This window comes from Geotrypetes seraphini, chromosome 7 (genome assembly GCF_902459505.1).
Source record: "Geotrypetes seraphini chromosome 7, aGeoSer1.1, whole genome shotgun sequence".
Taxonomy (NCBI): Eukaryota; Metazoa; Chordata; class Amphibia; order Gymnophiona; family Dermophiidae; genus Geotrypetes; species Geotrypetes seraphini.
In genome coordinates, this window is record NC_047090.1 from 13,639,703 (window position 1) to 13,652,201 (window position 12,499).

Sequence of the window (12,499 nt, forward strand, 5' to 3'; positions counted from 1 at the left end):
CTGAATTGTCTTGCGCTGAGTTATCCTTGCGCTCAATTGTCTTCGTGCTATTGCCTTTGCGCGGTATAGTCTGTGCGCTGAGTTGTCTTTGCGTTTTTGTCGGCGCGCGATTGTCTTGCGCGCAATTGACCTGTCACCGGGTAAAGCATATCCCAGGAAAGACCTGAAAATACAATAGTGCATTCTCTGCCAGTACAAATACCACCTTCCTTGGGCAACCTTGCAATATACCATAGCACAATATAGAATGAAAGTAATAGACACATTTAAAATAGTTCCAGAAACCTATCTTGCCCAACCCCACTCTCACTACAGATGAACCAAGCTCCCAATCCAACAATTCAGTACTCGACCACCCCACTAAATTCCCTTCAAGCATCCCCTCAGCCGTACCCTGAAATATGTGTAGTGTTTGAATATGCAGCTTCACATTTTGGGAAAAGAATATTTAAAAGTCTTACAATCACTATAAACAAACACACAGCCAATCATTAAAGCTCTGACTAATCATTAGAAGGGGGAGGGGCTCTGCCAGGAATATAAGCAGCAGGATGGAAGAGGAAGTAATTTTTGCAGCAGGGATCACACTTGCCCAAGGTGCTTGTAGCAAAGATGAAAAACCTGCTGCTGATTCTGGGTGCTTGCCTCACCCTCCCAGCTTTAGATGGGAAAATCTTTGAAAAGTGTGAGTTTGCTGTCAATGCAAAAAGTCTTGGAATGGACGGCTTCAGAGGATACTCCCTGCCGAATTGTAAGTAATCCTGGGCAGAGCTACGCACAGGGATCAGGACCTCGGGGATCTATAGTATTGGCCACAAAAGATCCATTGATACTGGCAATAGGGTGGCATGGGCACCAGATTATGTCTCTGTGTACACCTCTAGTGTCAAACCAGTGAATTATTATGGACTTTGATATTTAAGAAAACACTGACTTATCCCCCCTTTTACAAGGGGGGATTACAAGGGGGGATAAGTGATAGTGTTTTTTAGTGCAAGCCGGTGCAATGAATGCTCTGCGCTGCTCCTGACGCTCATAGCAACTCTATGAGCATCGGGAACAACACAGATTTCAGCACGCCAGCCTGCACTAAAAACCTGCGATTGCGGTTTTGTAAAAGGGGGTGGGGTTAATGGTATTTACTTGTTTGCTTAAGTTTTTTTTAGTTTTTTTTTACAATACGGCGATGGCAGTTTTTAGCACTGGACGGTGTGCTGCGTGCTCCTGACACTCAGAGTTTGGGAGCAGCGCAGAGCATTCAGCACGCCAGTCTACACTAAAAACAGCTATTGTAAAAAGGGAGGGATAATTTGTTAATAAGAAGAATATGTTTGGGGTTTTTTTTAATTTACAAGACTGCAAAAATTTGGTTTGGATACAGGGTTGGGAAAGAAATCGTGGGATGGTAGCATATCGGTATTAGATCCCTAGTATGGGTTGAGTTTGGATAAAACTTGTACCAGAAAAGATAAAAACTTGTAATTATGGCAAATTGTAACCTGTTAATTGTATATTATGTGTGTTAACCCGTAACCCGTCCTGATCTCTTTGGAGAGATAGAAAATGAATTAAATAAATAACACAACACCCCCTATTGTTTTACCAAACGGTAGTGCTGGCTGCGGTGGTAACAGCAGACTGGATGGACCATTCAGGTCTTTATCTGCCATCATCTACTATATTTTGTAAAAGGAACCCTAAGTGAGGTAGTCAATGTAAGTCCTGGGTCCAATTGTACTCCCAGATACATTTATTGTATCGTTTAAAACCAATGCTGTCACCAGTTGACTTTAGTGCAGTTGTACAAGCAATGATTTTGTCGCAGCCGAACAACTGCAATGTCCTGTACCTGGGAATAACTAAAACCAGGTACAGGGCATTGCAGGTGATCCAGATTGATAACCGGAACGCCAAGATATGAGCATATTGCCCCATATCTCCGACAACTGCATTGGCTACCAGTTGGATTTAGAATCCAATTGCCGCTGCTGGGTCAGACCAGTGGTCCATCGTGCCCAGCAGTCCGCTCACACGGCAGCCCTCTGGTCAAAGACCAGCGCCCAAATTGAGACTAGCCCTACCTGAGTACGTTCCGGTTCAGCAGGAACTTGTCTAACTTTGTCTTGAATCCCTGGAGGATGTTTTCCCCTATGACAGACTCCGGAAGAGCGCTCCAGTTTTCCACCACTCTCTGGGTGAAGAAGAACTTCCTTACGTTTGTACGGAATCTATCCCCTTTCAACTTTAGAGAGTGTCCTCTCGTTCTCTCCACCTTGGAGAGGGTGAACAACCTGTCTTTATCTACTTTGTCTTGAATCCCTGGAGGGTGTTTTCCCCTATGACAGTCTCCGGAAGAGCGTTCCAGCTTTTTACCACTCTCTGGGTGAAGAAGAACTTCCTTACGTTTCTACGGGATCTATCCCCTTTCAACTGTAATTGTTACCGCTGCAGCCGGCACTACAAACTGTGCTATGGTTTTGTAAAAGGAGGGGGGAGGGGGGGCTGGATCCAAACTGACCTGAGGATGGGTGATATGTTGAATGACTGCAGACTGGCTGCAGCAACTTCTCTTCCCACATAGGCATTTGGGACAGGCCAATGGCAGCAGGTTCACCTCGCTGCTGTTGCCAGCTATCCTGAAGATTAAATATTCAGCAGAGAAGGTAGGTGGGGGCCAGGGGAGAAGAAAGATTGGGCAAACTCTTCAAACTTAGAAAGACATCTGGACACCCGGTCAGTCCTCGAAAAAAGAGGACATGTCCAGGTAACTCTGGTGACCCAAATCTTCCTCCAAATATGTAACAGATGTTAGCACTTTGTTCCAAAATTACAGGAACAAATTTTGAAGCTAGTAGGTAGAATGCAAACCCGATCAGCGGCTCAAACCCCGCCCACAGGTGGGGCCTGAGCTGCCTGGGCTAATCAGGCCCTAAGGCCAGCCATTCCGGGGATGGCTGGCCTGTCGGACGGACGGGCTTGGCACCCATCCGTCCGACCAACGATTTTTAGGATTGGAGATGGGGGGGTCGAGGGGTTGGTGGGTCATCGGGGGGGGATGGTCGGGGGGGGTTGCATCGAGGGCAGGAGAGCCTGGGATCTCTCCTGCCTGTATCTTAGTGGGAGTGAGGGGGTTCGCCTGGGCAGGAGGGCTTGGGCTCCCTCTTGCCCCGATCAAGTCGGGGGAAGGTGGGTGCTGCCGGGGCAAGAGAGCTTGGGCTCTCTCCTGGCCCGATCAGATCGGGGGGGAAGGGTGGATCACTGCAGGAGAGATGGTCATCTCTCCTGCCACTTTAGCAATCCTAAGTGCCGCGTTTGGCGGCACTTGGTGGTATCGCTATTGCGGCAGGGGAGATGAGGCATCTCTCCTGCCCCGATGGTTGAGGTGGGGGATGGGTAGGTTGCCGGGCCGCTGAGCTGATCGCGGCTGGCACGATCAGCTCAGTGGCCCCTTTTCGGCACTTATACCTGTTTTGATTTGGTCTAAGTCAAAACGTATAAGTGCTGTCTAGGCAACCTGCCTAAAGCCCTGCTCCGCCCCCCCGATCCAGCAGGAGGACATTTTACATTAAAAAAGCCAGCGCACACGAGCCAGCCAGATCGGGCCGGCGTGGGAGCCCTGCTCCGCCCCCCCGATCCAGCAGGAGGACATTTTACATTAAAAAAGCCAGCGCACACGAGCCAGCCAGATCGGGCCGGCGTGGGAGCCCTGCTCCGCCCCCCCGATCCAGCAGGAGGACATTTTACATTAAAAAAGCCAGCGCACACGAGCCAGCCAGATCGGGCCGGCGTGGGAGCCCTGCTCCGCCCCCCCGATCCAGCAGGAGGACATTTTACATTAAAAAAGCCAGCGCACACGAGCCAGCCAGATCGGGCCGGCGTGGGAGCCCTGCTCCGCCCCCCCGATCCAGCAGGAGGACATTTTACATTAAAAAAGCCAGCGCACACGAGCCAGCCAGATCGGGCCGGCGTGGGAGCCCTGCTCCGCCCCCCCGATCCAGCAGGAGGACATTTTACATTAAAAAAGCCAGCGCACACGAGCCAGCCAGATCGGGCCGGCGTGGGAGCCCTGCTCCGCCCCCCCGATCCAGCAGGAGGACATTTTACATTAAAAAAGCCAGCGCACACGAGCCAGCCAGATCGGGCCGGCGTGGGAGCCCTGCTCCGCCCCCCCGATCCAGCAGGAGGACATTTTACATTAAAAAAGCCAGCGCACACGAGCCAGCCAGATCGGGCCGGCGTGGGAGCCCTGCTCCGCCCCCCCGATCCAGCAGGAGGACATTTTACATTAAAAAAGCCAGCGCACACGAGCCAGCCAGATCGGGCCGGCGTGGGAGCCCTGCTCCGCCCCCCCGATCCAGCAGGAGGACATTTTACATTAAAAAAGCCAGCGCACACGAGCCAGCCAGATCGGGCCGGCGTGGGAGCCCTGCTCCGCCCCCCCGATCCAGCAGGAGGACATTTTACATTAAAAAAGCCAGCGCACACGAGCCAGCCAGATCGGGCCGGCGTGGGAGCCCTGCTCCGCCCCCCCGATCCAGCAGGAGGACATTTTACATTAAAAAAGCCAGCGCACACGAGCCAGCCAGATCGGGCCGGCGTGGGAGCCCTGCTCCGCCCCCCCCGATCCAGCAGGAGGACTACACAATTAAAAACAACAGCGCCAACGGCGCGCCGCCGTTCGGCGTGCCGACGAAGGCGCACGACGAAGGCGCATGCGCCTTAGTGGGCGCCTTCGTGGAGCACCTGAGAGGAGCAACGGAGAGAAGCACCAACAGACCTTAGAGACGTGAATACCTACACCTCGGAGACCACTCCACCAGACCTCTTGCCTACCTCCACCATAAGGTAAGGAGCGAAAGATCCCCCGCTCCTCCCACTCCAGCCAGAACTCTAAGAACGAACCACTCCCTCTACCTAACAACCCGAACACTCCAAACCAGACATCAAACATGAAGCCCTCCCGAAATACACACAAAATAGCAGCCATCCTGATAATTCTCCTCATTTCTAGCTGGAATACAACAGCTAACAACCTACCCACCACAACATCAACCGCAAGCACAACCAACTTCCAAATCCCCAACAGAAGAACACCCACTCCAAGTTACCCAAACCAACACACCAACAATCAACAACCCATCACTGTTATCCGGAGAAGAAGATCAACACCCCCAAAAACAAAACCTCAAACAACTACCACAACACTCATATACCCGGAAACAACTTACATTCCACAGACCAACACGACCTCCCTTACATGTGCCTATGTCAATATCAGATCTCTAGGACCCAAAACAGAAAACATAAAAAACTGGATAACAACAGAAAAACTTGACTGCTTATTCCTCACTGAAACCTGGCTAACCTCAGACACAGACCCTAGAATAAAAGAAGTATGCCCGCCGGGATACAAAATAACAGTAACCTGCAGAGAGAAAAAAAGAGGAGGAGGTCTAGCAATAATATTCAAGAACACCATAACTCTAAACATACTCGAGAAAGTATCCACTCCACAATTGGATTTCCTAGCGTGCCAACTCACAAACACAACACTAAAAAACTCTCTAAACTGCCTTCTCTGCTACATAACACCAGGAAACTGGACCACAGTGAAGCCCGAATTTGAAAACTTCATCTATCAAAACTCACTAACAGCTGACTACAACCTCATACTAGGAGACCTAAACCTACACCTAGAAGATCAAACCTCCACACCAGCAAACAACTGTCTATCCTTCCTCAATGCATTATCCTTCAAGATCCTAAACCCACAAACCACTCATGAAAAAGGTCATCAACTGGACATTGCAGCATTCATGACTCACCAACCAACCAATCAAGAAATCCAAACTCCTAACGGAACATGGTCCCCATCACTATGGTCAGACCACTACATCTTTAACTTCAACATCAACTGGACCAAAACCAAACACACACCTCAAACAAAAAAAACCACATATACCTCACGCAAACATATCGACCCAACCATCTTCTGGTCAAAGGTAGACGAAACCATCCAAGACTGCGACCCAAAAAATTTCATCTCCCACTGGAAAAATGTATCCGCCAACATACTTGATAATCTGGCACCCCTACATACCAAAACCAGAATCAGAAGGAAATCAGACCAATGGTTTGATAATGAATTACTCCAACTCAAAAGACAGTGTAGAAGATTAGAAAGAAAATGGAGAAAAAAGAATCAAGAACAAACAAAAACCGACTGGAAAAAAATCAACAAACAATACAAAAATCTACTAAAAGACAAGAGGAAAAGTTACTATACCAAGCTCATAGGCACAGAAACACAAGATTCCAAAAAAATCTTCCAAATACTAAAAGAATTAACAGACACCAAACCATACACTACCACCACCAACACACCTCCACCATCACCCACCATCTTAGCAGAACATTTCAAGAATAAAATCACCAACACCAGAGCCACACTCATACTCAACCCATCCAACCAAAATCCAATCACAATCCACCCCACAGGAAAAGAAGCAATCGCAGCAGACAGAACTTGGTCTCAATTCCCAAACATAAAATGGCCAGAATTTAACAAATTATACAAAAAATACAGCCATGCCTCCTGTGACCTCAACCATTGCCCCCCATATCTCCTTACCACCTCTAGTATAAAGTTCCGCACCATAATTCTACAATGGATCCAATTCACGCTCACAGAGGGCACATTCCCGGACAACCTCAGCGAAATTGTCATCACCCCAATCCAAAAAGACCCAAAGGCACCACAAAACCTCCCTTCCAACTATAGACCTATAGCCTCAATTCCGCTATATGTCAAAATAACAGAAGGCCTAGTAGCCAAACTCCTCACCAATTACATAGAGGACCACAACCTACTACACCCCATGCAATCAGGATTCAGAACAAATTTCAGCACAGAGACATTACTAGGCTCCCTCATGGATACCGTCAGACAACAACTTAGTATAGGGAAAAAAATGCTACTCATACAACTGGACCTATCGGCAGCATTCGACCTAGTAGACCACAACATCCTTCTACAGATACTAGATGCAATAGGCATCTCAGACAAAGTATACTCCTGGTTCAAAGGATTCCTAAAACTCAGAACCTACAGTGTAAAATCAAACAAAGAAAAATCAGAATCCTGGTCAAACCCATGCGGTGTACCACAAGGATCTCCACTGTCCCCCACCCTCTTCAATCTATACACTGCCTCTCTAGGAACCCATCTGGATAATCTAGGCATAACATCCTATAGCTATGCAGATGACATCACCATCCTCATCCCATACGATCATTCCAAACATACCATGACAGAGGAACTTCACCACACACTGGAAGCAGTCACAAACTGGATGGAAAATCACAAACTTAAACTCAACCAAGACAAAACCAAATTCATCCTCCTAGAAAACGACAGGATCCAAACCACAACCATCCTAGACATAAACGCAACCAAATATCCCATCCAAACAACCATAAAACTACTAGGCATGACCATAGACAGATGCTGCACAATGCAGCCACAAATAAACAAAACAACTCAAAAATCATTCGCAATCATGAGAAACCTGAGACAAGTCCGAAAATTCTTTGAAGGCACACAATTCCTACTAATAGTACAATCACTAGTACTAGGAATACTGGACTACTGTAACATTCTCTTCCTCCCATGTCCGGCGACTACGATAAGACAACTCCAAACAATCCAAAATACAGCCTTAAGACTCGTCTATTCATTGAAAAAATACGACCACATCACTGAAGCCTACATCAACTCACACTGGCTCCCAATCCAAGAAAGAATCCAATTTAAATTTTACTGCATATTATTTAAAACACTACACGGAGACAGCCCATCATACCTGAATAATCGCCTCATCCAAGCAACCAGCACCAGACACAGAAAAACGCACTCCCCATTCATACCCCCCCCATCCAAAGAAGTGAAAAGAACAAAACAACATGACGGCCTCCTAGCCACACAAGCTGCAAGACTGGATAACCAAATCTCCAACCTTCTGATGACCACCCCAGACTATAAGACGTTCAGAAAAGAAATAAAAACCACACTTTTCAAGAAATTCCTAAAACAGAAATAAAAACACGACCACTAAAAGCCCTCAAGTTCTTCATATTACCTCTCTAGCTATGCTCTACAATTCATATAATTCTGTCATTCTGTAACGCTGTAATTCTTTATTCATTGTAATTCTGTCCTTAAACTAACCTTTTGTAATCCGCCTTGAACCGCAAGGTAATGGCGGAATAGAAATCCCTGATGTAATGTAATGTAATGTTATACCTGTTGTACGCCTAGGTGTAGTTTGGCCCACCCTCCACCCTTTCCCCGCCTCTAAAAATGCCTCTTTTTGCTCTATGCATTTAGAGGCAGGGGAAGGGCCTAAGCTGGTTTTAGATACGTCTAAAACTAGCTTTGATTATGGGTACTTGGACGATCAGGCTTTTTGATTGTACAAGTACCCATTTAGGCAACTTTTTAGACGTTGTTTTGTTTGTTTGTTTGTTTTTTATTATGAGCCCTTTAATGTTTGCTGGCAGTTTCCTTAATGGAATTAAATTTTTTCCCAGGGGTATGTACAGCATTCTATGAGAGCAGCTTCAACACAAGAGCAACAAACTTTAACCCGGGTGACAATAGCACAGACTATGGCATCCTACAGATTAATAGTCGGTGGTGGTGTTCTGATGGAAAGACTCCAAGATCCAAAAATGCTTGTGGTATCAATTGCAATGGTAAGTTCTGTTCCTCTAGTACAGTGTCTTGTAGACTGTTCCAAGCCATGGCACGCTAAACGTGGCTGGAGGGTCTCTGCACGTGCCCAGACATCGATGTGATGACATCACGTGTATGATGTCATCATACATGTCATGAGCTTGTTAATCTTGAAATTACGCTGCCAGTGGTGAGGTGCGTGCGAGGAGGAGAGGTGCCAGCTCCGGCTCACTTGCCTACACGGCGCACCCAGAATCTCGCCACGGCACACAATTTGCAAAACACTGCTCTAGTATCAAAGTGGTGAAGTAGCCTATGGTTGGAGCAATGCAATGGAAGCCAAGGTTCAATCCCACTGGGGGCTCCTTGTGACCTTGGGCAAGTTGTTAACCTTCCTCATTGTCTCAGTTACTTATTTAAGAACAGGGAAATATCTCCTGTACACGAATGTGACTCACCTTCAGCTATAACTGAACAAATCGATATTTAGCAGTCAGACATGCTGACGGTGTGCCACATGCTCACTTTGTATTCACGGAAGAGGTCGTCTCATTCAAAGTGTGCATTAGGCTATTAACCTTTCCCCTTCCTCTCTTCTGCTTTTTGTATACAGTGGTGCCTCACACAACGAACTTAATCCGTTCCAGGAGCAAGTTTGTTATGTGAAACGTTCGTTGTGTGAAACGCGTTTTCCCATAAGAATACCTGTAAAACAAAATAATTCGTTCTGCAGCCCTACATTTCCCTCCCTCCACCTCACCTCACATGCAGAGCCTGCCAGCCTTCTCCCTCACCCAGCCGCACGATCTCAAAAAGCTGTGCACGCGCAGCTGCTGGAGTTGATCAATGTTCTCCTCTCCTGCAACTTCCGGTTTCCGGTTGCGTCAGAGGAGAAGATTGAACAACAGAGCATGCGCGCATGTGCTGCTCTTTGAAAGTGTGTGGCTGGCCGAAAAAGAAAGCCGGAAAACTCGGTTTTTAAGGTAAGGTGGTGGGAGATGATGGAACACTGCATTCAGACAGGAGGGTGCTGCTGTTCCCGGCTCACATTAGAAAGCGGTGAGAGTAGTTCCGCCCCCCCCCGGGCCCCTCGGGCGACTTCGTTGTGTGAAACGAAGTTCGTTATAGGGAGCAAGACAAAAAGTTCGTTATGCGCAGCGTTCGCTGTACGAGGCGTCCGTTATGCGAGGCACCACTGTATTATACTTCAGGCCCCTTCTTATGCAGGTCTGAGGAATTCCCAGTCAAGGATTTGAAGTGACTAGGAAAAACCTGGAAGATCCCCCATGAAATTTCATAGTTGTTGAAACACTAGCTATGTTTTTGCGGACTTTCACATGTGCTTTTACCTTGCCAATGTTTCTTTTCAGAACTGCTGAATGATGATATTACTAAAGCTCTGGTTTGTGCAAAGCGGGTGGTGAGCGACCCTTCTGGCATGAGTGCATGGTAAGCGCCAAATATGCAGAGCCATTCTGCTAACCGCCAGGAAGAATTAAGAGAGGAATGGCCAAAATGGTTAACTTTTAAGTCGGCAAAATGAGTGAAATCATGCTGTCCACCACAGCAGACTCACTTCTTCCCAGAAGTAATGTATTTAAAACAAATTTTTAGGAGGCATGTGGTGGTACCATAGAAACATGACGGCAGATAAAGGCCAAATGGCCCATCCAGTCTGCCCATCCGCAGTAACCATTATCTCTTCCTCTCTCTGAAAGATCCCACATGCCTATTCCAGGCCCTCTTGAATTCAGACGCAGTCTCTGTTTTCACCACCTCTTCCGGGAGACTGTTCCACGCATCTACCACCCTTACTGTCAAAAAGTATTTCCTTAGATTACTCCTGAGCCTATGACCTCTTAACTTCATCCTATGCCCTCTCATTGCAGTTTCTTTTCAAATGAAAGAGACTCGCCTCATGCACATTTATATTACTTAGGTATTTAAACGTCTCTTATCATATCTCCCCTCTTCTGCCTTTCCTCCAAAGTATACTCTCCCATCAATTCCACACAGCTATTAGAGGGTAACCTCCCAGAAAGACTATTTATTTCTGAGGGAAGCAGTACTGTGTCAACAACTTCAAGAGTCACTGGACAATGTTGGCTTTTTTTCTCTCTCTCTCTTCCCCAACAATCAATTTCCAAAGACACCAAAGTACTTTTCTTTAATTATAAAACTTGCTGCCTGCCTATCATCAAGCACCTACAAATAGAAGGCTATATTTCTGAAAATAAAGTCATATCTTGTCACTAGTGCAGGGCTTCCTGAAGCAGGGGGACCCCACAGTCATGATATGCAAATGTATCTGACTATTGGGTACCCAGGACACATTTGGGATGCCTTAGTCTCCTTTGGTGTCTCCCTTTAACTACAACTGAATTACCTAGTCCCATTCTTGAATGAATGCAGGGCTGGCTTAAGGTACAGGCAAATTAGATACATGCCAAGGGCCCACATTTTTAAGAGGGCACAATTAAATATATTTTAGTAAGTCACCTGTGCCTTAATTCAGCTCTGGGAAAGAGCTGTAGCCAACACTGGCCAGAGCAGTCACCCAGGGCCATACCTGGGAACGCTCAGACCTAAATATCATGGTAGCTGCTCAGCCTAGATTCCTCTTTCCTCCTTCAGGCTGAGCACTGGGACAGAGGCTGAGGCAGGAAATGAAGGACATTCTCAGACTGCATCTCCAATTACTTGCCCAGTTTCTGCCTCTGGTTTAATCTGTGGCCAGCATAATTTAGGAGCAAGTGGTTGGAAGCTTTCCCTCTAGCTCCTGCATGGACCAGAGGAATAAAAGGAGATGGGAGGAGAAAGTGAGGGTATGTGCGAATGAAGGGCATAAAGAATGCGAGTATGGGGAGACAGTGAGAGCAGAGGGAAAGACAACATGAGGGGAAGAGCAAGAGTATGTGAGGACAGAAGGTGAAGAAACCAAGAGAGGAGGGAGAAGGATGAAAGGGATAATAAGGGGAAGAGAAAGTTTAATAAAGAGAAGATGGAAGAAGGGCGTGGACAATAAAGGTGTTTTTCCTGCACTGGAACTCATACGCTGTTTTATTCTTCGACAGGGTGGCTTGGAGAAACCATTGTAAAGGAAGGGACCTGTCTGAGTGGATTAAGGGCTGCCGTCTCGATGCCCTCTGATTTTGATTTTCAGACAGCACGTCCACTGTATTTGCTTCCTAGGAGCTTCTCAATTTATATATACTTTTGGACTGTGGGGATGTAGGGGAGGAGATCTATAAAATAAAAACGTACTGTATCTACTTCTTTCTTCCTATGGAATTTCAGTGTGTTTTGTTGGTCTAACTCCTCTTTGCAGTAGATGTCTTCTGCAAGCGCTATTATTTTTATTAAATGCACTCATGTCTATAGCATTACTCAATGTCCGCAGTGCTGTCAAAATAAAACCACGCAAAGAGAGTGGTGGAATTCAGAAAGGCATGGGAGAAAAAAAACCCCATGAACCCTATAAGGAGGGTGAAGGATGGAATAAAAGAATAGGGGCACTCCTGTATAGATCAGCCAGATTTGGGCATTAAAACATAGTCTGCCTATGACTGCAACTTACCCCTTCCTATTGCCCTGACCCTACATGTTCTCTTGTTCTATAACCATTGTAGTTCTTCCCCCTTCCCTTGCACCAGACCAGTTTCAAACTTGTCCATGTATATTATTGTCTCCCCATTTTAGAATTGTAATTCGCTTAGAAATGTTTGATAAGTGTGTGCATCAAATTTTAAATAAAACTGAAAAAAA

At 46.7% G+C, this 12,499-nt stretch overlaps 1 protein-coding gene across 1 annotated transcript; it reads left to right on the top strand.

The window, feature by feature from the left end:
- Positions 1-555: 555 nt before the first annotated feature.
- LYZ (lysozyme) lies at positions 556-12,499 on the top strand. The gene is made up of 4 exons (XM_033950755.1): positions 556-751; positions 8,590-8,754; positions 10,105-10,183; positions 11,809-12,499. The coding sequence occupies exons 1-4, from the start codon at positions 613-615 to the stop codon at positions 11,882-11,884; spliced, it is 459 nt and encodes a 152-aa protein (XP_033806646.1). The 5' UTR covers positions 556-612; the 3' UTR covers positions 11,885-12,499.

Bases quoted from the DNA above. Each gene is read 5' to 3' on its own strand.
- LYZ (XM_033950755.1), top strand. From the start codon at position 613: ATGAAAAACCTGCTGCTGATTCTGGGTGCTTGCCTCACCCTCCCAGCT. The intron at 752-8,589 runs GTAAGTAATCCT...ATTTTTTCCCAG, and splicing joins AGGATACTCCCTGCCGAATT to GGGTATGTACAGCATTCTAT. The intron at 10,184-11,808 runs GTAAGCGCCAAA...ATTCTTCGACAG, and splicing joins CCTTCTGGCATGAGTGCATG to GGTGGCTTGGAGAAACCATT.